Source organism: Melozone crissalis, unplaced genomic scaffold, assembly GCF_028551555.1.
Source record: "Melozone crissalis strain CALT ecotype California unplaced genomic scaffold, PUWL_Pcris_2 ptg000114l_1, whole genome shotgun sequence".
In the NCBI taxonomy this organism is placed as follows: domain Eukaryota; kingdom Metazoa; phylum Chordata; class Aves; order Passeriformes; family Passerellidae; genus Melozone; species Melozone crissalis.
The window spans coordinates 5,292,745-5,318,019 of NW_026535891.1; the positions used below are offsets into that span (position 1 = coordinate 5,292,745).

The 25,275-nt window shown below is 48.4% G+C and overlaps 2 protein-coding genes and 1 long non-coding RNA gene across 3 annotated transcripts in view; all 3 read right to left on the reverse strand.

Annotated features, from left to right (window-relative positions):
• Positions 1-25,275, reverse strand: part of LOC128948180 (olfactory receptor 14J1-like) — a gene marked incomplete at its 3' end in the record, with an annotated part of 233,143 nt that overhangs the window by 76,446 nt on the left and 131,422 nt on the right. The gene's annotated exons all lie outside the window — the stretch shown is intronic.
• LOC128948181 (olfactory receptor 14J1-like) lies at positions 910-1,833 on the reverse strand. Its single transcript, XM_054292790.1, has one exon. The coding sequence runs from the start codon at positions 1,831-1,833 to the stop codon at positions 910-912; it is 924 nt and encodes a 307-aa protein (XP_054148765.1).
• LOC128948183 (uncharacterized) lies at positions 19,228-20,735 on the reverse strand. Its single transcript, XR_008484094.1, has 3 exons — positions 20,677-20,735; positions 19,863-19,925; positions 19,228-19,394 (listed from the first exon to the last, which is right to left on the reverse strand). It is a non-coding gene; the product is annotated as an uncharacterized LOC128948183 (long non-coding RNA).

Here is a 25,275-nt window from a genome sequence, read left to right on the forward strand (position 1 = left end):
TCCTCAGCACAGAGCAAACATGGCCTGCTGGTCTGGTCACTTGGTGTCCCTCCGTGCAGGGACAAACAACCTCCTGCAGGTGGGGAGAGGCCAGTGCTGGCAATGGTGGTTGCAGGGGCTGGTGTGGGACAATTGCCCTGGGGCACCTTCCTAGGCTGCCCCAGAACAGAGACACAGCCCAGGCCCTGCTCTGCTGCTGCCCCAGGTCCATGCCAGGAGCTCTGGCTGTGCCAGGACACTGCTGTGAGCCCCCCCTGCACACTCCCCCCCAGCCCCAGGCACTGGGCTCTGCTGTGCCAGGCCATTCCTGGAGCACATTGCTGACAGCAGCTCTGGAGGGGAGCAAAGCCTCCCTGCCCTGCCCTCAGGAGATGCCCTTTGCTGCTGGAGCTGCTGTGCTGGAGCCCAGCTGTGTCCCAGCAGTGCCCACGGCCTGGCCCAGCCTGTGGCCACAGCAGGGACACGCATCAGGACAGTGACCAAGCTGTCAGAGCACTCCGGCCTTACAGCCACAGCAGGGCTGGGAAGGACAGGCTGGAGTTGGGCAAAGCAGCTCTGAAAGGACCAATCCCTGCTGCTCCCTGGCCGTGCTGCTCTGCTGGGACTCTTTTCCCCTTCTTCCCCCTAACTTCACGCAGAGCTCAGAGTTGGAATTCCAGATAAAACAGGCACTGCAAGGTAGCTTCTTTTCTTCAAATGTAGCAATAGCCCAATGCCTGGTTTACAGAGCTTGTGGGTCAAATTCAAGAGAAAGACGGTGAATTAGATGGTGATTAAATAACTTCATCAAGTACAACATTATGACTAAAAATCCCACTGACCCCTACCAAAGACCCAGGAAGGCCTGTCGGGCCTGTCATGAGTTCCATTCCAAAAGCTATGCAAAAGAAAACAGGCAATTTTTGCTTCTCAAAAGCAGCTAGTCATCATTTTCCTCAGGGCATCCTTGAGCTTCTGGTTCTTCAGGCTGTAAATGAGGGGGTTGAGGGCTGGAGGCACCACCGAGTACAGAACTGACACTGCCACATCCAGGGATGGGGAGGACATGGAGGGGGGCTTCAGGTAGGCAAAAAATGAGGTGCTGACAAACAGGGAGATCACGGTGAGGTGGGGGAGGCAGGTGGAAAAAGCTTTGTGCCGTCCCTGCGCAGAGGGGATCCTCAGCACAGCCCTGAAGATCTGCACATATGAGAAAACAGTGAACACAAAACAACCAAATGCTAAGAAGGTGTTGAAAACAGAAACTCCAAGTTCCCTGAGGAAGGATTTTGTGCAGGAGAGCTTGAGGATCTGTGGGATTTCACAGAAGAACTGGCCCAGGGCATTGCCATGGCACAGGGGCAGGGAAAATGTATTGGCTGTGTGCATGAGAGCATTGAGAAAGCCACTGGCCCATGCAGCTGCTGCCATGTGGGCACAAGCTCTGCTGCCCAGGAGGATCTCGTAGTGCAGGGGTTTGCAGATGGACACATAGCGATCGTAGCACATGACGGTCAAGAGAAAATACTCTGCTGAGATGAAGAAGATAAAGAAAAAGACCTGAGCAGCACATCCTGAGTAGGAGATGTCCCTGGTGTCCCAGAGGGAATTGTGCATGGCTTTGGGGACAGTGGTGCAGATGGAGCCCAGGTCAGTGAGGGCCAGGTTGAGCAGGAAGAAGAACATGGGCGTGTGCAGGTGGTGGCCGCAGGCTACTGTGCTGATGATGAGGCTGTTGCCCAGGAGGGCAGCCAGGGAGATGCCCAGCAAGAGGCAGAAGTGCAGGAGCTGCAGCTGCCGTGTGTCTGCCAATGCCAGCAGGAGGAAGTAGCTGATGGAGCTGCTGTTGGACATTTGGTGCCTTTTGGTACATGTATTTATACAGCATTAACACCTGCCTGGGAAAGAAATGGCTGTGCCAGATTGGACATTTCTTCACTCTGGGGATCGTGGACTGTTGAAAGAAGACTTGAATAGCTGGACCAAGTCTTTAAATCTATCCTATGTATTTTAGTCAGAATTCCCTTCAAAATTAATTCTCTTCCTGTGAGGGAACTTTGCTAAACTTTATTTGAGTTCAGGTTTGTCTGCTGAGTTTCTGCCTCATCTTCAGCACTGCTCTCAGCCTGAACACTCTGGAGCCCAGAAGGAAAACAGGGCTCCCTGTGCCCCAGTGCAGTCAGTGCTAGTCGCCACACAGATGCCCTTTGTTCATTACACCTCTTTTGATTTAAGCGTGATCACACCTAAAACAGAGCTTGAAAACAAAATGGACTTTGTGAATTCTCCAGTTTAAAAATAATTTTCTCCCAACTTTTCTCTCTTTCCCTTTGAAGCTGGACAGGGAGGGTTACCAAGGGTTGGCTCTCTGCTGCCTGGAGTTGTGCCTGCTGGGAGCAGTTCCTCTATATCCAAGTACTGTCCCTGCCAGGGCTGCCAGAGCCCAGCCCAGCCCTGAGGGCTCAGCTCTGCCCTGCAGACCCCTCCCAGCACAGGGCACTGCTCAGGGGCATCTCCCTGGCAGCAGGGCCTTAAGGGCAGGCCAGACAGAAATGCTGCAAGCCAAGGAGCTGCTGCTGCTGTCTGTAGGGAGAGGAGGCTGAGGAGGCACTTTCTGAGGGAGATCTGAGGCCCATCTGCTGATGCCCAGGGTGACAGTGCAGGAGTATGTGACACAGCCAAAGCTTACAGCCCCTTTCCCTTCCCTTCAGGAGAAAGCTGAGAGCAGCCCTGGCCTTGCAGCACCATCTCCACAGCAGGAGGAATCTGCCCTGATGGGGGTGGCACCATTGCAGCTCCAACTTCTCCCCTGCAGTGTCCATGGGGAGCTGCCAGGCAGGCTGAGAGCTGCCCCTGGCAGGTGGCACATGCCCTGGGCTGGCCAAGAGCCCTGAGGGCTGCAGGAGCTGCTCTGCAGGACAACCTTGGGCAGCCCTGGCTGCAGCCCCAGCTTCACCCCCTGCAGGTGTCCCTGGCAACAGGAGCCGTCGTGCCCTATCCCAGGCTGTGGAGTGTGCTGGCTTCAGGAGATCCCTCCAGGAGCACAGGGGATATTGCCCTGCACCCACACACTCATCATGCACAGGGCTATGTAGATGTTTCCCCAAGTGAAGTCTCAGCTCAATCTCTTCCCAATCCTGATTGCCTTCAGCCTGTCTCTGCCTGGCTCCTGTCCCCTCAGTGCCTGCAGGCAGAGCCCTCAGCCCTGCTGGGCTGGGAGAGGAGCTGGTCCTGGGAAGAGCTGTTCCTTTAAAGCTCAGCAGCACAGACACAGCACAAGGATTTTAAGGACCCTCTCGGGGATTTGGTGTTGTTTACATCAGACTCAGTCCCTGAGAGTGTCCTCAAAAAACTCAAGAACTCAAACTTAAATTGAAAGTCTGAAGTTTCCTGAAGTTTTAATGGTTCCCACTGAGGAACACGACTGAGAAAGTGTCCCCAGGTTCCAGTTTGAGCAGAGCACTGGAGGCAGTGATGACAGCTGGGGACAAAGAAGGCAAAGGTGTCTCTGGTGCTGAGCACACCTGGATGTGTTTGAGGAATGCAAAGGGCCAAGGCCTGAGTCCCAGCCCCTGGCCAGGCAGATGCTGTCCCTCCCTCCTTGCTCAGGGCTCTTCCCGGGATGGGCACTGGCATGTGGGGATGTGCAATGGCAAGGGCAGGAGCATGGGGCAGCCCCTGCCAGGCTGCTGAGCAGGGACAAGGAGGCAATGAGGCCCCAGCCCTGCAAGGGTCACTTGTCTCCTGCTCCTGCCTCAGGCCCAAGGCCAGTAGCCATGGCCAAAGTGCTGCCCAAGTTGGCTCTGGCAGGGCTGTCTTGCAGCTGTTGCCCATCCCTGTGCCCTGTGCAGCCCAGGCTGTCCCACGGTGTCCCTGCCCTGCGCCTCTGTCCCTGCAGGCTGTCGGCATCCCCCGGCTGCCCCAGCTGGCTGGGCCCTTCCTTTGCTGACAGCTCTGCCTCCTGCCTGCCTCTGCCTGTCCACACAAAGCCCGGGGCTGACCCAGACTCCTTCTGGGGGCTGTGTTGCACCACAGCCCTGCCCTGCAAGGGAAATTCCTTTGTCCTTCTGTCCAGTCTTGATCTCCTCAGTGGCAATTTACATTAATTTTTTCCATTTTTCTCCCTGTTTACTATTATATTAAAAGGACCTACCATCTCTGAAACCTCCCTTCAGTCCCTCCCAGGGCTCTCCTCTGCTGTCCTCAGTCCCCACCCCACTGAGCACAGAGCTCCTCTGTCCCTGTACAGTGCTCGTGTGCTTGAGGCCAGGGTGCCTGGACAAGAAGGATGGTTCTTTTCTACAGGAAGGAGACCACAGAGCCCCGGAGTTCTGAAGGCCGATCAGAGGCAGCCTCAAGGAGGCCAAGGCCAGCCAGACCTGTTTGTCTTCAGAGCTTTTGTCTGGGAGCAATCCTTGGATAGACAGAGTTTGGGACGCCAAATCCTAGTTTTTCCATGAGCACCTGGACAAGAAGGACAGTTCTTTTCCATAGGAAGGAAAGTACAGAGCCCAAGTATTTCACAGGCAGGTGAGAGCTGGCCCTCATAAAGCCAAGGGAACCTAGACAGTCCTGGCAGCTTTTGTCTGGGAGCTATCCTTGGATATAAGGAATTTTGGAGGAAGATTCCCAATTTTGGCCAGAGACGCCTGCATGGAAAATGTTTTTTTCAATGGAAAGAAAAGCACATCCCTCCAGTGTTCTGAAGGCAGATGAGAGGTGGTCCCCAAGATGCCAAGGCCATCCAGAGGAGTCTGTTCTAGCAGGTTTTAGATAGAAAGAATCTTCGGATTTAATCAAATATGGAGGTAAAATCCTAATTTTGGCCATGAACACCTGGAGGAAACGGAGAGTTCTTTCCCACAGGAAGGAAAGCACAGAACTCCAGAGTTTTAGGGACAGATGAGAAGCAACCTTCAACATGCAAGATCGGCTGGACCAGTCAGGCCAAGCCAACCAGACCTGCTTGGGGCCCTGCAGCACCACAATTGTCCCTTGGTTCCATAAGCCCCCATAGTATCAAAAAAGATCTTTGTTTTCATGAGGCCCAGTGACACCTCAAGCAGAGGTCTTGGTTTTGAAGATGTGGGAATGTCGGAGCAAGGAGACCCAGACACCAATTGGTTCATCCAAGTCCCATTTATTGATCGAATACGGCGGGTTAAATACAGTTCCTAATAAGCTTCATACATATTGCAAAAGTTGAGCTCAGGATTGGTTAGTTACATATCAGCAACTACACCTACTTCTACATTCTTGTGCTTATTCTTTTGTTACATTCTGCAGATATTCACGACTAATCTCACCTCCCTTTCCTCATGTTGCAGCAAGGTCATCCGGCATTCTTGCCTGTCAGCAGTCACTGAATCAGAGACTGCTGTCCTCCCTTTCGAGCTTAACCAGCGGCATTATGTCAGGATGGCCTTTCTCACTTAACCATTTATTAACAATATTCTCCACATTTCCCCCGTTTTCTTCTTGAGCAAGGAGATTAGTGTGCCAAGTTTTAGCTATCATACGGCCAACCATGTTTTGAATACAAGTAAAGACACAAGGCAAAATAAGCAAAAACAGTAAAACTACACCCAGTAGTCCTATAGCATAGATCACAAAGTTTCGCAGCCATGGCCCAAGTCCTAAGTTTTTAAGCCACTCGTCAATTCCTAAACCTTCTTCTTCTTTGAGATTGTGAAGTCCTTGTTGTAATTCTTTTATCTTAGTGTGAATAGACACCGAATGATCAGACAAATTCATGCAACACATTCCCTCAAACTCTTCACAACCATGTCCTTGTGCTAAGAGCAAAAAATCTACAGCAGCCCTATTTTGCAAAACTGCATGGTTAACACTCTGCACATCTGCAGTTAACATGTCTAGAATTTGGGATGTCTTGTTCAGCGCATTTTTTGCCCAGCACCCTAATTGCTTTGCTAAATTCATAGCCTTATTGGCAGATCCTTCTGGCAAAATATTGAAACTACTACTTGTCTGAATGTACCCCAAAACTGTGGATCTCCTATCTGGCTGCAGTCTAAGTCATGTATGCTATGCCTCTTTCTATTTGAATTTTGACTCAACCGCATTAGCAAGGACACATTAGGGTGAAATAAGGACAATTTTCCCAGATAACAGGGTCCACCTTGTGGTTTAGCTGGTACACCATTCCATGCTCTATCTCCACAGATCAAAAATATTCCTGTGGGTAATTTCATAGGTGCCGTGATGTTTGTGCCGTTACATTGATTATAATGCTGTGGAGAGAATTCACTCAAATTCAGGGATGAATCTAAGGTGGCCCATGTGTCTTCAGGTTGATTTAAATTCTGGGCATCTAAGGGTTTGAAACTGAACCATCCTCCAGCTGTAGTGTTAGGCATACTGGCATTTGCACTTCCAAAAAGATCCAATTCCTCAGGAGGAGAATGCAAAGAAGTGTTAAGTGATTGGATTAGTAAGCATTGGCGATAGCCATCACTCTGACCCGCAGTGTACCCTTGTTGCACTGGCAATGTGATGTTTGACATGTTAGACATACATAAGGTTCGATTATTTATCAAACCGCAAAATTCTCCAGGAGACCACACTGGAAGTCCCACCAGGCATGTTCAAAATGGATTAGTAACTCCTCCAAGACTAAGACAAAGCGATGATTGATTAATTTGATTAGCAAATGTTACCCATAGATTTTCTCTCTGCTGACTGAAACGTGTTATCCCTATTGCTTCACTCGCTACAGCATTGAGCAGTACAATAAGAACAAGCTTCATTTTTCTCCCTTTCTTTTCTGTCTTTTATCTGGCTTGTTAGAACGGTTAATGTAGACCTAAGTTAGTTTTTGAATACACTGGTCTAATTCCAAATCAGCATCCTTGCTTACAGGTATAACGTGTGGTAGATTTAAAGGCAAATCAGCTTTACAGTGAGCTGCTATGATGCGTGAGGCACCAGTAATTTCAAACTCTCTAAGTACTTGCTGCAACTTCCATCTAATATATGCTATAGCCACTTGTTCTGCACTCTCATAAAGTTGTAATCCTGACCTTCCTGGCAGGCCAGTACTTTGCTCAAGAGCTCTAACCCAGACGAAATCTTGAATCCACTTCCCAAAACAAGGTCTACACCATAAATTTCCTATTGATCTTTGTGAGTACCAATAAACCTTATTACAACCTGCACAATGCAAAGCTATCCATGCATAGCACGTATCAGAATCTCTTTTACAAACATAACAAGGAAGTGAATGTAAGTAAGGACCAGTATAAAAGTCTGTCTCTTCGATCCAATGCAACCAGTTTAATGGTGGTGTTTGCAAAGCCTCTTCACCTTTCTTACTATATAAGGCTAATAGTTCAAGCTCTTTCTTTAGCGCAAGGTGTATTTTATTTTGTAATCGTTGTTTGTATTGCTCGTTGTCTTCTTCATCAACTATACCCTCTTGAGGGTCCCATAAATATAAAAGTGTTCTATTCATAGAAACTAATTAGCCTTATTTAGAAGAGGTCGTTCCCTTTCTAGCCTTCTTTTTCTTATCAGTTTTCAGTTTTGCTGCTCCTAATTTCACTGGTCCTGTCACTTGCAAACTCAATTTTTGCAATTTTTCAATGCAATGATCTAATGCTCTTTCAGGATTCCCCCTGAAGGGCCCTACAATAGAATGTTGCGTTAAAGGTAATAATTTTCTACACCTTGCAGAGACTATACGTGATTTACTTTGAACCTTAATTCTGTTCACAACACATTGTACTTCCCAACGATAATAAGCAAGAATTTTCTGTTCAGGAGACTCCTAAAGATTTAAAGTTACATATGCATTTTGCCCCGTCTGCCTCCTTAATTCATCTTGCCAGTTTTTACCCCACATGTGCTCGTGCTCACAAGTGTGACACCATAAATCCCATAATAATGATTGTTCTATCCAAAAAGTATTATCACAACCCCCGCAGCGTAGGGCTATCCAGGCAGCACAATGTGGATCATAACAGTCAAGGCAAAGTGCCTTTGCTGGATTTGTTAAATGAAAAGTTGATAATGAGTCAATAAAACCAATCAACTCCTGGGCCGTCCGATAGTGGCGTGTCAGTGCTCTGTCCAACACTTCCGAGTGTCCCTTCAATTGTAGCAGTAGCGGTTGTAGGACTAGGGGCAGTTTCTTCCTCAGTCACTCCTTGTCCTCCTCCGTGAGGCGGTCCACCAGAGGCTGCATCAAAAACAGGTTTAGTCCACTTAGCAGGCACCCACAAAGGTCCTGTAGGTAAGGAAACACAAAGATACCCCCGACCCCAATATAATACTTTTGCAGGTTTTTCCCATAATCCTGTACTTGGGTTCTTATACTTAACCCAGACCTCTGTCTCCTCAGTATTTTTCTGACCTGACCTCGGATGATGTTTAATTGCAGGAGGGGTATCATCTTCCCCAAAAATACATAAATGATTGATCACATATAGAACCTTAGCCAAGCATGATTGTGGGTCTGTTAAATCTTGATGCTTCTCAATATACCATTTAAGGGTGCCGTTTGCTCTTTCTACTATTGCCTGTCCGGTAGAAGAGCGTGGAATACCTGTCACATGCTTAATGGTCCACCGATTTAAGAATTTCTGGACCCTAGCACATACATAAGTTCGACCATTATCCGTTTTGATACTCTTTGGAACTCCCATAACAGCAAAGCAACTTATCAGGTGCCTAATAGCATGTGTAGCTTTCTGTCCTGCCTGAGCCATAGCCCATATGTAGTGACTATATGTATCTATAGTGACATGCACACACTTAACTTTACCAAATCTAGGAACATGTGTAACATCCATTTGCCATTTCTCATTTATTTCTAAACCTCGAGGATTAACTCCCATGCCTAAACCTATTCCCCCATTATGATAACTACATATTGGACATGCTCTAACAATGGCCTTAGCTTCTGACAAACTCAGCTCAAAGTGTTTTGCTAATCCTTTTGCATTTTAATGATATCTACTATGTGCCTCTCTGGCCAAAGTATGCTTGTCAATAGGACAAGAGTTATCAATGGGTAAGGTAACCAATTTGTCTGCACGTTCATTTCCTTCTCCTAAACCTTCAGACCATTTATGACTCCTAATATGAATCACAGAATACGCTGCATTTCTCTCTCGTAAAGCTTTCCTCAATTGTATCAATAACTCATACAATCATTTATTATTCACTTCCTTAATTGCTTCTTCCTCTATTCGTCTGGCTACTCCTGCAACATACATAGAGTCTGTGACCACATTTAAAGGCTCCTGTAAATTAGACACTGCCCATACTACTGCTAACAATTCCAAGGTTTGTAAGCTATCTGCAGGATCTGCTGTAAGGAGTCGATGCTTCCATTGTCCTTTTTCTTGCCAGGTGACAGCAGCACGCCTTGATTTCTTTCCCGCATCTGTAAAAGCTGTAATAGCTCCTTCTATAGGGCGTTCTTCTCTCAATGGTCGAGTAATCCAGTTCCATTCTGTCATCCATTGCAAAACTTTAGGCACTAATTTACTGGTTTCTACTTTAGCAGATGATGCTAATAATGCTTCCTGCAAATTCTTTGAATTAATCAAGTACCAGTCCAAAGTTTCTTTCTCCATAGGTAATCTAATGGTAGCAGGTTCTCGACCATCCCCTTCAATAATTCTGAGACGCCCTTTTTTGACTAACACAGCCAATTGTTCAATTTTTGAGAATATTGTTTTCTTATGTTGTAATGGTGGTGATAACCATTCCAAAACTCGTATCTCCCCCGTTTTCTCCTGTTGTTGAGAGAGAGCACCAAGCAAATGGCAAGGACTATTCCAGATAGTAAGGTCAATAGGGCAGTCGAGTTGTCAACGAGACACATACCCTTGTTGTACACAGTTACTAATTTGCTGCAAGGTAAGATGGTGCTCCTTTGTCAGATGTACAGGAGTAGTAGGGTCAATACCCTTTAACAAAGGTCGTAGGGTTTCTAACAAATGATTTGGTATTCCCACAATAGGTTTTAACCACTGTAAGTCTCCCAACAATTTCTGTGCATCATGCAAAGTCTTAATATCCAATTGTAATTCCAATTTTTGTGGTATTACTTTTTGATCTGTTAAAGTCCACCCCAAGTATTTCCATGGCTTTGTAGTTTGAAATTTTTCTGTAGCAATAACAAGTGAATATGCTGCAAGAGTGTCCCTAATGGTGTTAATCTGCAAAGAGGAAAATGGTTGTTGCTGTGCAAACAAAATATCATCCATGTAATGATATATTATAGTTGCTGGCCATTTGCGACGTAATGGCTGTAATGCAGCATCAACATAAAGCTGACATAATGTGGGCGAGTTGCGCATCCATTGTGGAAGTACCGTCCATTCAAATCTTTTATCCGGTTCTCCCCGATTTATTGCTGGTAAAGTAAAAGCAAATCTTTTCATATCATCAGGGTGTAACCCAATAGTGAAAAAACAATCCTTTAGATCAATAATTAAAAGCGGCCAATGTTCTGGGATCATAGCTGGATTTGGAAGACCAGGCTGTAAAACTCCCATAGGTTCCATTTGTTCATTTACAGCTCGTAAATCATGTAACAAACGATATTTCCCTGATTTCTTCTTGATAACAAAAATAGGTGTATTCCAAGGGCTCGTAGAAAGTTGTAAGTGTCCCTGTGAATATTGTTCCTTTACCAATTCATGGGCATGCATAAGACTCTCCCCTTTTAATGGCCATTGCTTAACCATCACCGGTGTATCTGTTTTCCAGGTGAATGGAATGGGGAAAGTCCAAGCAATGGCAATCACCCCAAAGGGTGATGATTAGTTAACACCACTCCCAATTGTGTTAAAATGTCCCTTCCAATTAAACAAGAAACTGTAGGAGGTAATTGAACAACTGAAAACACAGCAGATACTTGTTGATCATCAATACACACTAACAAAAGTGGTGATCTACTTGCTAATGTAAATCCTCCTACTCCGGTGAGCATATTTGATGATGGGAATAGAGGCCAATGTTGTGGCCATGCTTCTGGAGAAATAATGCTGGTATCTGCTCCTGTATCCAATAATCCATAAAGGGTTATGCTTTGATGTCCATGGGTAATTTCCACCTTTTGTTTTGGTCTGTTTTGTAAATCCACAGTCAAAAGTGTAAGACCAGTAGAGCCAAAACCCTTTTCATCCAGCGTTTGTCCAGTAAATGATGGTATACCAGATGTCATTTGTGATAATGGTATTAATTGTGCAATGTGTTGTCCTTTTGTTATTTTAATAGGAGGATAAAGGGTGTAAACCATAATTTGTATTTCCCCTGTATAATCCGCATCGATAACACCAGGTAATACAAATAATCCAAGCATAGTTATTGAAGAACGTCCTAATAACAATGCTCCACATTTTTGTTCATTTAAAATGAGAGGACCCTTTACTCCAGTTGGTATCCTTTCAGGCCGATTTGTCATTAATGTGACGTCTACTGCTGCTGATAAGTCCAAGCCGAGGCTCCCTGCTGTGGCTGGTTGCAGACAGGAGTTGGCAGCGATGTTGCGTCGGCAGCTGGTGTCTCCGATGTCACGGTGGCTACTTGTGTCTGGGCGAAGCTCGCCTACTGCGCGCTCCTGGAATAGTTTCCCGACCGGCGCTTACAAGCTGCAGAGTTGTGGGAACCGGATCGGCAGTTGTGACACCATATCCCGGTTGCTCGACATGTTCGTCGTGTATGTCCCTCACTGTCGCATCTGTAGCACTTGAGGAATGGTCTCGAGCCCTGCGTAACCGCCAGTGAGCCACTTCGGAGAGGAGCAAGAGCAGCTAACCCTTGACTTTGAGTAGACTCTGCTTGCTTTTGTAATCCTAACCCTAGCTCCTTTAGTGCATCTATTACAAATGCCTGTGAAGCTGTTGGCATTAATGCCATTCGCTCTAACGCTTCCTCAATGGTCCAATTTGCCCCTAAAGTAGCTAACACTCTTTGTGTTGCTGGATTGCTATTTTGTAAGGCACACTGCTTCAATAGCGCCCCCTTCATGAAGTCTGCAACACCAGTCCGATCTATAGCAGCAGTTGCCCTATCTATAAAATTCCCAAATGATTCTTCTCTACCTTGTTTAATGCCCATATAAGCCGGTAACCCTCCTGGTTCTTAAACCATATCTATTGCTGCACGCACTAATCGCATAGACTCTCTAAGCTTATCTGCTCCTGATATCATCTGCGCCTCTGTATGCAAATATGCTCCTAAGCCCATAAGCTCATCCATTGTCACTCCACGTAATGGATCTCCTTGAGCTCGCTGTACAGCAACTGACTCATTGACCAACGCCTGCCAATGTGCATTAAACAATAACTGCTGATGCTGAGTAAATATCAACCGAACTATTCCTCTTAAATCATTCGGACATAAAATCTGAGTATTAAAAAGATAATCTAGCATTTGCCTAACAGGTTCACTTTTTACTCCAAACTGACTAACTGTAGAACGTAACTGAGCTAACAACTTCCAGTCTAAAGGCTCATATGCTGCCAAATTATGTATAAGGTTCCCCTGAGCATCATACTGTGGTGTATAAGTAACCGGACATGCAAGGCTAGAAGCTACTTCCATCGCCTCACCATCCCCCATTTGCATTACTTCTTTTGCCACAGCAGCCCAAGCTTCCCTTCTCTGTTTAGCCATCTCCCCCCATAGGTCACTGTGTGCCCTCGGGATAGGATCTGGCCCTTTAAGGGTGCTATGCTGCTGGCACTTTGATACAGACACTGAGGCTTCCTGTGGGGGAAGCGGCCCCCCCGCTGGAGCTGCCTCATTCTGGGAAAGTGGTGGAGGCAAGGCTGGTGAAACCGGAGTCGATGAAACCGGAGCCAGCTTGTGCGAGGGAAGCGACCCCCCCACCGAAGCCGACTCACGTGAGGGAAGCGGCGGAGGCAAAGCTGGAGGCGGAGGTGAAGCTGGCTTGCTCCCACCTCCACCATCCAACCTGCCTGAAGCTGGCGGCGGAGGCGAGCTCTTACCTCCACCATCCAACTTGCCCTCCTCCCCCAACAGTAAGGGTGCAGACGGTTCCACACTATCTATAGGAAAATCCTGCACACCACTCTGCTGGGGACTCCTAGGCATAAGTATCTAAGTTACAGAAGGTGCCAGGGGATCATCTTCACGACCATACCCTATATTCTTCTTATAAGCTTCTGTTGCCCTTTCTGCTGCCTTTCTCTCAGAAACCTGCTGAAGCAACGTGTTATATACCACCCGCCATAACTTACCAAATTTCTTTGCTGACTTATCATCATCTAACACTGTATCCCACAGGATATCCCCAAACTTTTTCCACTCTGCTATCTCATGAACTGTATGTGGGTTAGCAAAAATTCCTTTAGAATGACCATAAGCTAATAACCCTGGTAATTCCTTTTTTAAATCTATCCCTTTTACTCCTCGCCTTTCTAAATATGAGGAGAAGAGATCGTATGTCGCTTGCCTATCCATACCTATATATCAGCGCGCGCTGTTGCAGCTCTCCAGGCTCCGGCGGCACATAGAGACTTGAGTCACCGTTGTGATCCTCAAGGGTGCTTTCAAACGCCGCACCGTCCTGGCTGCAAGGACCCTCACCCAACTTCCTCGACCGTGGCGAGTTTCTTTGTAATCCAAGAAAGCAAGGAATATGCTCTGAGCCCAGTGCCCATGGTGCTGGTCTCTTCCTGCCGAATTTTCTTGATGAATTGGCAGACCGCCTGTAGGAGAAGGGCAAGAAGCCAGGGATGTTGCAGGGAATGCTCCAAGCGTGGTGCCAGCAGGCCCAGCCCAGGTGGGGATGGCTGCAGGTACCTGGGCTGTGCTGCGGAAGAGGCCACGGGCGGGGTCCTGCTCTTGTGTGCGCTGCAGGGCTGCACCTGGCAAAGAGCGAGCGCAGCCAGAGCTGAGGGGCTGTGGGAGAGGACGGAGAACACAGCCCAGCCCTGCGCTCCCCAGGCAGGGACAGCCCCGGGATGCCGCAGGGGATGGAGCAGGGCCCCTGCGGGGTGTCTGCCTGGCCCCTCTTCCGTCCTGTCCGTGGGAATGGGATGGGATTGGGTGGGATGGGATAAAATGGGGTGGGATGGAATGGTGCCAAGTTGGCTGCAGGCACCAACCCTGTGGCCCAGCTCTGCCACTCACCCTCCTGTGGCAGCTCAAACGGCACCATCTCTTTGGTTTCATGTGCTGAGGCAGCTCCAGGGCCTTCTTCCTCCTCTTCCCCCCAGGCCACCTTGGGCGCTTTCAGGGGTCTCTGCTCCATGATAATGACTGGATTTGTGCGGGCACCTGCAGAAGAGAAGCCTCGGGAAGGCCACGGGTCACCAAGTCCTGTGGTCTGGCCTCGAGGTCAGCTGCAGGAATAACGCCTCAGAAAGGCTCCGGGTCATACAGGACCGAGTGTGCTGTGCGGGGGATCCTCACGGCACCGCTCTGTCCCGTTCTGCCCCGTTGTGTGTTCCCAGCAGCTGGGCAAACTTCTATTTCCCACGTGTCACAAAGGGCCCTTGGTCACCGGGTTCCGTTCCATGGCACAGAGACCGTGCTGCAGCGTGCCACCCAAGGCCCTTGCACACACTGCCTTCTGCCCTGGGGCCGCCCTCAGCCCAGCCAAAGTGGCCCAAAGCTTGGAAGGAATCCCTGGCCCCGGGTGTCTAAGACAGCCCACACAGGATCTTTAGGAAGGGCTCAGACCATCAGCAAACGCTGCCCGGCTCTGCGGGCACAGTCCTATCCCTATAAATTTCCCTGAGAGCATTTGAATTTCTAAATTAGAATCATTTGAAGGGAGGGGATTTACATTTTCCATTTCAGAGAAGCCTTCTGCCTTCATTAGCAGACACTTCTCTCTGCAAGCCAAGACAATTGTTTATCATCTGGCAGATCTGCATTTGCTGGGGAGCCCCGTTTTGCACCAGGGACCTGGAGAACCATTCCCAGCAATTGGGAAAATGCCGGGTTGTCCATCCACCCACAGATGAGGTCTCCAAATGTGCCCCGAAATGTGGCCCAGCTCTTAGAGGCCTAAAAGAGCAAGTCCAAGGGACTTGATGATATTTTTTGGCCCAGAAAGCCCTGCAGCTGATGGCACACTTCACAATCAGCAGGGGACACAGCCAGGCCAAAGCCCAGACCTCTGCTGGGAGCCTTTCTCCTCAAATACCCTTCAAGCAGACCTCCATGCAAGTCACTTGGGAAAGCTTCTTCTAATGATACATTTCTTCTAATGATACAGGCTTATGTGAAAGATTCTAAAGCAGCTGCTGTGGAGTCAAAGAGCCAGCACTAAGAGTCCTTGTCATCTCTTTGTAGCTAAATCCCACTTTGGGGGAATTGAGGAAGTTTGGAAAGAGCTAGAGAGAAGACCTCTGAGTGTTTTAGATGATGCCATTGCTTTTTCTTCTCTTCTACATAGACAGGAAGGGTGAGTTTGGCTCGCATCTCCACTGCATGGCTCACAAGGCCACAAGACTTGTAGTTAGAAGAGTTTTGAAGGATTTCTTGGCCAAGAAGACACTGCCAACAAGGATATTTATGTTTTGCAGCCAGTCCTTCAATATTTTGTCTTATGGACTCATGCTAGAGTGTACGCTTCCTTAGCCAATCATGTTATGATGCACAAACTTACAGCACTGCATCCTAAGCTTCTTGTTTACCATTGTAACTACTTTTATATTTTCTAGATCTTCAGCCCTAAAACTCTAAACTTTCCTCCACTTCAACTTTCCTCCCCGTGTCTCTGCTATAATAAACTAGAAATGCACATTCTCGTTTCTAGCACCTAAGTTTGGAAGCCCTTTCCAAGGTCTCCAATCAAATCCTGTGTTTAATTCTAAGCTTTGCTGACAAGACCAAAGGTCTGAGATTTCCCTGCATTTGGGTTCCCAACAACACCGATGCTGTTAGTTCCACAGTGCCCAGGGTCCGTCTTGCAAGTCAACTCTGGCAGGAACAAGGCGGCTGCCGGGGCCCTGCCTGTGGCCTCTGACAGCCCATTGCTCAGGGCTTGCCAGTGCCCCAGCCCCTCAGGGGCTGCCCCAGCCCGGCCAAGCTGCCCGGCAGCAGCGCCGCAGCCCCACAGCAGCTCTAGAGCAGCCCCATCCAGAGGCACCTGGGAGCCCTCAGCAATCCAGCCAGCAGCACACGGGCAGGAGGACACGGATGGTGCTTCCTACCTGGCACAGGGCTTGTGGCCATCTCCAGGCACCGCTCCGGCAGGGATCCCCACAGCCCCGGCCCCTGCCCACTCGCTCTGTCATCAGCACAAAGGCTTCAGCAGAACCACCAGAGGCCAAGGGGCTTCTGGCCATTTCCTGGGCAGCTGGCTGAGCACAAGCACCCTTCTCCCCATTCAGGGCCTCACCGCCTCTCAGCCTGCTGTGCTGCAGAGCACAAGCTCCCTTTTCACCCTTTCCTGCCTCTTGCCCTGCAGACCCTGGGCAGCAAAGGAAAGCTGCTGGCAGTCTGTGTATCATAACGCATTCTAGAATTTATTTATTTACAGTAATCTACAACATATAATAATAGATAGAATTATGTATACGCTGTAATTTATTTATTTACAATAGAGATAAAAAATCGAAAAAAGAAAAGAAAAATCTTAAAGAAAAGGCAAATTCCTGTCTGTCTCAGGTGAGCTCCTGTGTGCTCTGGGTTTCCACAGTTGGTCAAAAAACTTTTAAAGTGAGTTGTAAAACTGAGCTGTTGGTCTCCTGCCTGGGATGTGAGCTGATGGCATCTTCCCATTGTCATAACCATGTAGTGAGAGTGATGCTGGAAAATAGAACAGCTTGAGATGCCTTCCCCAGCAGTCCCGTCCCGTTTGTGGTTTGTACAGAGCCCCCAGCTGGCAATACTTGGTTTTGCTGTAACACCTCCTGTTGGGAAGGATGAAAGTTTGACAAGAAAGTCTCACAGATATGTGTGCTTAGCAGAAAGATTTTTGAATGTAGAGTCTGATGAAGGAATAGAGATGGAAGCAAGTTTTGATATAGAAAAAAAGAATTGCTGAGCCAGTCTTGCAGGATAACCAAGGAGGCAAAGGGTGTGTTAGTTAGAAGGGGTTTTATGCCCTAGAGTAAAGGATAAACCCACCCCAAACAAGATGATGTTTTTACCAAGCAGAAAGATAGCACAGGCAAAAAGTCAGCAAAATTACAAGTAGAAAAAAGGTCTCAGAATTTTCCACTGCAAGAAAAACTGAAAAACAACTTCTAGCTTAAACTGTAATGTACTGACTTTTAGTGATTGGAGAACAGTAACATGAATATGGTAATTATAGTAGTTATGACAGGCTAGAGATAAAGGTTAAGGTATAGATTGGTTCTGCTGTATGAAGATGCTTAGCAAAGAAAAGTATATAATGCATTGTAACCAAAAGAAAAGTACAGAATGCATTGTAACCTAAACTCAGGGTCTCCAGGCCTGCCTGCAGCTGGAGCTGACAGCTGTGGGCACAGCTCTGTCACCCATGACCCTGGACTGCTGTAACGTTTTGGATGGAATAAACTGCATTTTGGAGACTGCCTGGAGTTCCCCATCCCTCACTCAGGCTCTTACACTTTCCCATTTTGCCTCTGCTGCCCCAGGACAAGGAGAAGGCGGCGCCGGACCAGCGGCGGTTCTCGCTGATCGACCCCTCCTCGGAGTCGGAGGTGATCCGGCTGCAGCACCGGCTCGTCAGCACCGAGGACATGCTGCGCAACGCCCTGGAGATTTCTGCTGTGATTTCTGACCTGTTTTACTTCTCCTTCCTCTCCCATCCTCCTTGAAGGACAAGAGATCACCAATTCTGCATCAGGTGAGAAGGGTCAGGTGTTCAATGTCACCTCCTCATGGCAAAATCACAGTCCTGAAGCTCAGGTCTTTCCCAGGCTGCTTCTGGCTGCCCATCCTTCAGAGAAGCAGGAGTCTGGCAACCCACTAAGAAGAAGTGATACAACTTTGTGGGAAATCAGGGCAAAAAGCAACAGAGCTGATGTGCCCTCATGTTCACCTGCTGGGGGTCTGGCTCAGATCTCCTCTCCCATCTTGTCCTGTCACAGATGTCCCATCATAGCAGAAGGCTGGAGGAGGTGGCACTAACTGGGAGAAGCCTGGAGAAATATTGCTGTGACTGTTCCCTGTGCTGCTGAAGAGTGACCCTGAGCTGGCTCTTTCACACCTTTAAGAGCATGTTGTCACCTTCCTCTGCCCTGTTATCACCTGGGAGCTGTGGTGCAAAGTGGGAGTAAAGCCTTGGGAAGAAGGAACAAGATCCTCTGCTGGTGCAGACACAGGAGCTGTGTGGGCTCTGCTCTTGGATTGCCTCTGCTCCAAACACACCCAGGTCATGACAGAGGATTGCTGAAGCCATCAGAGGCTCACAGCAGCCCCTCCACCTCCTCCACCTCGGGCAGCAGGGGATGGGCATCACACTGGAGAGCCCAGGACAGCTCTGGAAAGCTCCAGGCAATCACAGTGAGCTGTTCAATTGCACAGGCAAGGAGGGAACCTTTTGTTCAGTGTGTCTGTCCCACACTGAGTGCCCCCAGCATGGAGCTCCAAGGCCAGCAATGCTGGGATCCAGCACCTGTGGAGTCCTGAGCTCAAAACAGAGCCCAGGAACTCCCCAGGAGTGAGGGGGACCCAGCTGGACAGATGGCTATGGCACAGGGCTCCAGCAGCCTGCTCAGACATCCCACTGCAGGAAAAAGGGCCAATGCACCCAGGCAAGGTGTGCCTGACCCGAAACCCATAGCAGCCACCACAGCCTCTTCCCCAAATGCCAGGAGAGAAGAAACAAAATAAATACCCCTCTGAAACTGGATTATTTCCCACGACATACTATAATACAAGAACTAAGTGCAGGTTCTGCTCTACAACAGTGATGTCTTCCAAAAGGGAGGAGGGGAACACGTCCCCAAACCTCACATCATCAGCCCAGCAGGTCTCACTCACTTGGCAGGTCCTCAGGACACCAGGGAGTGTGGGAGGGAAGGGCCAGACCCCGTGCAAAGGGTGCGGCCTGTGGGCACATGCTTTGAACACCACAGGCAAATCCCTCTGCAGCTCCTGTGGAGTCCCACTGACACTTGAGCCAGAGGTCAGGGCAGCTGTCATCCAAACCATGTCAGCTGGTGGGACAAGGGCAGCTCAAACAATACAAATTCCACAGTCAAAACCAATACAAGTAAGAAACCAAACCCAGAGAGGTCCTTCTGCTCCCTCCTGGAACAATGGCTGTCTTGGAAAGCTGGACTCTGGATTGTCCTGATTACATCAGTTAGTACATTATAAACATTGTCCTGCTTTAAAGTGAAAATACTGTGTGTGGTCTTTTGGAGGTGCTAAAGCCAGATGTGGTGTTGCTTTTCCTGATTGTGCAGAGGAGCTGATACTGGCGTGAAATGATCCTTTCCACCTCTTCTCTATCAGAGCTTCTCCTGGAAAAAAACAGAACTTGTTAGGCAAAAGCACAGAGGCTTTATTTTGAAAGCACAGAGACTTTTTTGGAAAGCACAGAGGATTTTTTGGAAGAGGCATGGAGTCGATTGCCCACTGCTCTGCCCAGTATGTGTGGATGAAGTCTGCTGTGGGAGGCCAGCACAGCATGTCCCACAAATGTCACCCATGCAAAGGGGACAGCAGAGCTGAGGCTGAGCAGGCTCCAGCAGGGGCTGCCAGGGGAGATGTGACACAGCCCTGACTCAGGAGGCTGTGGGGAAGGTCCCTTTGCCCTGCCCCTCTCTCTGTGTGCCCCTCACCACCCTGCCCATGGCTTCAGGGGGTTTCTAGTGAGGTTCCCATCACACCTGGGAACTGGAGTTGTGCGAAGTGCTGTCCCCACTACAGCAAGCAAGAAGCCACACAAAGCAGATATTGTTTTAAATAACATTCTGCTCAAAACTTACCTCTTGCTTGTGGGATTTATCCTGCTGGTGAATCCCATTAGCAGACCCAGAATTTCCAACAGTCTGCAATGGAAAACAAACAACACTTACTGAAGACAACACAGATCCTGGTGTTTTTTCTTTACAAGCACTGAAATCTGGCAAGGCTGCCCTGTCTTTCCTTAGCTGCCCACTCCACACAAGGAAAGGAGGGAAGAATGATGAGGAGGACTAATTTATTACTTTATTATACTACATTATATTAAATAATGCTATACTATACTAAAGAATAATGAATTACTGAATGCTAAAAAGATAATAATGAAAACTCCTGACTCTTTCCATAGTCCTGACACAGCTTGGCCCTGATTGTCCAAAGAGTGAAAACAACTCACAGCAGAATCCAATGGAACAATCACCTGTGGGTAAACAATCTTCAAACACATTCCACATGAGCATGAGCACAACACAGGAGAAGCAAATGAGAGAAGAATTGTTTTTCTTTTCTCTGAGGCTTCTCAGCTTCCCAGAGGAAAACCCTGGGTGAAGGAATTTTTCCAGAGAATGTGAATGCCACACACAGGCACAACCTGCTGACTGCCTTCCTCAAAGCATTATTGATTTTAGCAGCATTAGCTGAACAAATCTGCATTCTGAGACAGGAGAGCTTTCTGGACTCTCCATCCATCAGAGTTTTTGCATGCCTGCCAAAGAATGAAGAGTTCAGCAAGAGGCTCAAGTGTGACACTTGATCCTGGCTTCTGGGTGAAGGAATCACATTCAGGGATTGTGAATGCCACAGATGAGGGCTAAGCTGCCCTGTTTGCTGAGGTACCTGTGTTTTCTCAGAGGAGAGCCTCATGGCTTCCATGAGCTTCTCCATCTGGTGTCCCTCCTGCCCAGCAGGAGGCAGGGCATAGCATGGAACTGGCTGGAAGTAATTCATGTAGAATTCCATCCTGCCTTGTAGAAGTGTTTCTTCAGCTCTTACAAATCACCAGGAAGATTGGCACATCTCTGCCTAGCTCTGGGAGTTTCCCAAGGGGTTGTAGGAGTGGTCTCCAAAACCCTCCTGGCTGAGTATTCATCTTCTAAGTGATTTTGGAAAGTCCCAGAGGGAGTTTTTGTTTGTTACAGCCCTCAATAGTGAGTACCTCACTGCTGGTTTGAAGAATTTGGGGCTGGTGTTTCCCAAAATGCTCCTGTTGGCTGGATGGTCTCTGAAGTCATGTCTGCAGACCCTGTGGGCTTCCCTGGGCACCTGCAAGAGGGAGGGCCCATGCTGGTTTGTAATTTATTTTCCTGTTTGGGTCTCCTAGTGACTCGTGGCCAGCTGCCTTCACCTGCAGCAGAGACATCTCTGTTTCCACCTCCCTTTGGCTCTGCACAGAGTGGGATCCCCTGGGAGTCAGTCCCCATGTTTTTGGTTCTGTTGATCAGATCCAAAGCTGCCAGGCTGGAATAGTCTCTGGCTCCTGCCTCTGCCCAGGGACCATCCCCTGAGAGCAGCTCAGACCTGGGGTTTTCCCTGTTCAGCTCAGGAGACAATGCAGCACAGGAGCAGAGGGGTCAGAGCAGGTTCAGGATTAGTGCTGATGGTGTCCTCTGGCTGTAAATGACTGTGCTGGTCCCTGAGGATCAGCCAGGAGCTGCTGGCACTGCTGGGCTCTCTGTGCAGGCTCTGTGGTCACTGTGTGGCAGGGCTGAAGGTTGAAGCTCCTCTGGGGTGCAGGTCCATGGGAGCTGCTCCCAAACAGGACCATCCACAATGCCAACAGATATTTGTGTGCTCATGTGGGCTTCAGCTCAGCCCTGTGTAAGGAGGAATTGCACTCACTCACTTCCTCCCTCTCCAAATTTAGCACAGGCTTCCCCAGGGCACCAGCCTCTGGCTGCCCCCCTGAGGTGGTGAGAGACCACACTGGGGACAAACTTGGAAAGGACAAGGGGGAGAGTCCCCATCCCCTCTATTTATTTGTAAGTTTAAGTGCTATTTTTACCTATGTGGTGGTGTATAAAGTGCTTCACAATCCTTGGTCCTGCTGGCTTGGTTCTTTGGGAGAGTCTGGGGCCCTGGAGCAGTGGTGATGTCCCCTTGTCCTGTTGTTGATCCGGGCTGGTTCCTGTTTGTGCCTTCACTCTCCCTCTGGCTTCAGCCTTGCTCTTACCTCGCTCCCTGGGAGCTGCTGAGGGAGGGCTGTGCTCTCCCCAGCCTTTCTCCCAGCCTGAGAGTGCCATGCTGGTTCTCCAGCTGCAGGTGGGTCCTGAGCAGGGGTGCAGCGTGGGGAGCAGGGGGTGACACAGCTGGGCTCCAAGGGAAGGAGCAGCCCTGACAGTCAGTGATGCTGTTCTGCTGGGAGCTGAGCCCTCATCCACTGCAAAAACAGCCTTTGGGTGGAGACTACTTAGTATGGAGTGATTTCTTCTCTATTTCTCAAGACCAAAGGGGAAAAGAATGAGTCTTGCTTGGGAATGTCAGCTTTTTCCCCCCTGCAGCATCCAGAGAGCTGGAGCAGCACCGTGCTGTGTCCTGTGGAATTATGGCACCAAACTGCCTGGGTGTCACAGCTCTGCAGTGATGGTACCAAAGTGCCAGCTGGGTGTCACAGCTCTGCAGTGATGGTACCAAAGTGCCTGGGTGTTGCAGCTCTGCAATGCCAGGTGCCAAGCTGCCAGCCAAGGCCTTACAGCTCCTGCCTCCCCCCAGCCACCAGCAGCTCCTCTGACTTGGAGTAGAGATGCATAAGGGTTTCATTAAACAGAACAATGCAAATGGCACTGTAAAAGTCTTAATGAAAATTCCAATACTCCGTTATTCAGCAGCTTTAACAGCTCAGCACTGTCTGTAGGGAGTTATTAATACACTAAGATCCTATAGGCCTCCTGTAAGTTACCAGAAAAAAGATGATACTAGATGTATAAATGGATGATAACCTTTTACCCATACAGTATGTATTACAATTTTGTAGCTTAGTCATTTTTTGGCTATCAGATTTTGTTAGTATGATACAAAAAAAAAAAGACAAAAAAATGTTTGACTGCTAATGTCTATTTTGTTATTTGATTCATTTTCTTCCTCTGTACAAAAGCTGTACAAATCTGTCTGTGTAACTCCTCCACATCTGTATTCATGTACCATCCCCCTTGTCCTGGCCTGCTGGTGTGGTGAGCTCCTACTGAACAATAAACTCTGTGGCTGAACTTGGGCATCCTGGGGTGTGTTCAGGGTGTTCTGCAGGGCACAAAGGGTCCTGAGCTGGAAGGGGCTGGGGCCACGGGGCTGTGGCACTGCTCCCCCTGCCCTGGGCCCCAGCAGTGACCTGGAGCCGTCTGTGTTGGGGCTCTGCAGTGGCTGGGAGGCTGCAGAGCTGTGTGGGGAGGAGCTGAGCTGGAGCAGAGCAGTGTTTGCTCATGCCTGAGGTGGGGACAGGAGGCCCAGCACCATCCCCTGGCTGGCAGCTCCTGCCATCGAGTGTCTCCCAAGCCTCAGAGTGGTTGTGCTGTTTATCAATCCATGGTTATTTTCCATCTGATTGTCTCCCTAGCCCCTCACTGACATTTCCACAATGCCCTGGGGTGAGGAGTGTTGCAGGGTGCTGTGCCAGACCCACCTCCCTGCACCCCAGCACTGATCCGTGAGTGTTTGAGCACAGATTGTGACTGGGTCATCCTCATTCCTTCCAGGCCATCCCCCACAGCCCTCCAGAGCACATGGAGATGGGGATGGCACTGAATCACTCCAGGAGGAGCAGCCACACCCCTGCCTCTCTTATCCCTTGTTCCCACCATGTCCATGTGGATGCTCTGAGCATCACAGAGTCCCCCTGAGGCAGGACTGGGTGAATTTATGCCAGGGCCTGGTGTTTTTTTCATGGTAGAATATCTCAATTAGGAATTTCCTTAACTGCCTGTGGCCCTGGCTCAGCACTGCCCATACAGCAAGGGAACATCCATCTCCTCCTGCCATGTTTTCCTGCATGCAGGAGCTGTAGTTCCTTTATAGAAAAGTGCTTAAGATACAGGGAAAACTGGAATGATTTTCCCCTTGCTCCCTGGCTCCTGCTTTTCCTGGATTTAAAATTCTCCCCTAATAAGATTACCAGAAAGTTTTAAATTATTTTCAAGAGCAGCTGAAGTTTGCAGTGCTGGTTTTATTCCAGAGCAAAGCCCCAAGAAAATTAGAGGTGCCTGATTACAATACCATGAATCCTGTCCATGCAGCCTTATCCCAGAGCTGTCACAGAGGCTGTGCAGATATCCCTGATATCCCCAATTTTTATTTTTCTTTTCAAGGTGGGTAAGACACTCTTGTGTCTCCAGCAGCTCCCTGACCCTGTTCAGGGTCTTGGCATCAAAAGGGTTAAAAGCACTGTGCCTAGGCATACTGAGGAAAACATAAAATACCTGGTAACAAATAGAGGAGCTACCAAACTTTAGCACAAAGCATACTTAGGAAACCAAAAGATACCTGGTAACCAATACAGGAGCTACCAAATTTCAGTCACAAGCTAGAGACCCAGGATGAAACTTGGCAAGAAATAAGGAGCAGAACTTGCAGAAATGAAGAACAAAGTTTGCTGAAACCAGTGAGAAAATCACTGAAAGAGCCAACAAGAGGCTGTACATGCCTGGAGGAGAGAGGTGAAAAGGGCACAGTGATGAAGACGTCCAGCCTTCATCAGACAGAACCATTGAGGAATGTCACAATAAAACAGAAAATGAACGATACACACTGAGATGTCCAAGGCAAAAAAGGTGCGTTTATTTCTGGATTTTGATATTTATGGAATTCTAAAAGTGACCATGGATTGGAGGATGAAATTGCCACCTCTCCAACCACACTAGTTAAAATAACAGTTTGTCAATTCTCTCCTCCTCCAGAAAGGAAGGTAAAACAATCATTATTTACATGAAATGTGTGTGAGAAACACTGTCACTGACATATTTTATGAAAATCCTTTTGCTAGGATTTTTCTCCCGAGAAGCTGAGAAGCCTCAGAAAAGAAATGTAAACAATAACTATCTGATGGCTGTGAATGTGGTCTGGAGATGGTTTCCCAACAGGTGCATTGGTCTCACACGGATTGTTTTTACTTGATGACCAATCACGGTCCAGTCACGGGATTTTATTATTCATTCTTTTCTAGCTTTCTGATGTCTCCTTTCTCTTTTCCTTAGTATAGTTTTAGTATATAATTTTCTTTTAATATAATATAGATCAAACAATAATAAATCAGCCTTCTGAAACATGGGGGCAAGATTCCCATCTCTTCCCTCTTCCTGGGGACCCTCAAACACCATCACAAAATACCATCACAAAAATGTAAGCATCAGAAGGCTTAGAAGGACAGGGTGACAGAGGAAGACGTGGAGCCTTCCTCAGTGCCTCCACCCTGGTGCTCTGTGCTGCTCTCTGTGTGCTGAGGACAATGAG

Bases quoted from the DNA above. Each gene is read 5' to 3' on its own strand.
- LOC128948181 (XM_054292790.1), bottom strand. From the start codon at position 1,833: ATGTCCAACAGCAGCTCCATCAGCTACTTCCTCCTGCTGGCATTGGCA.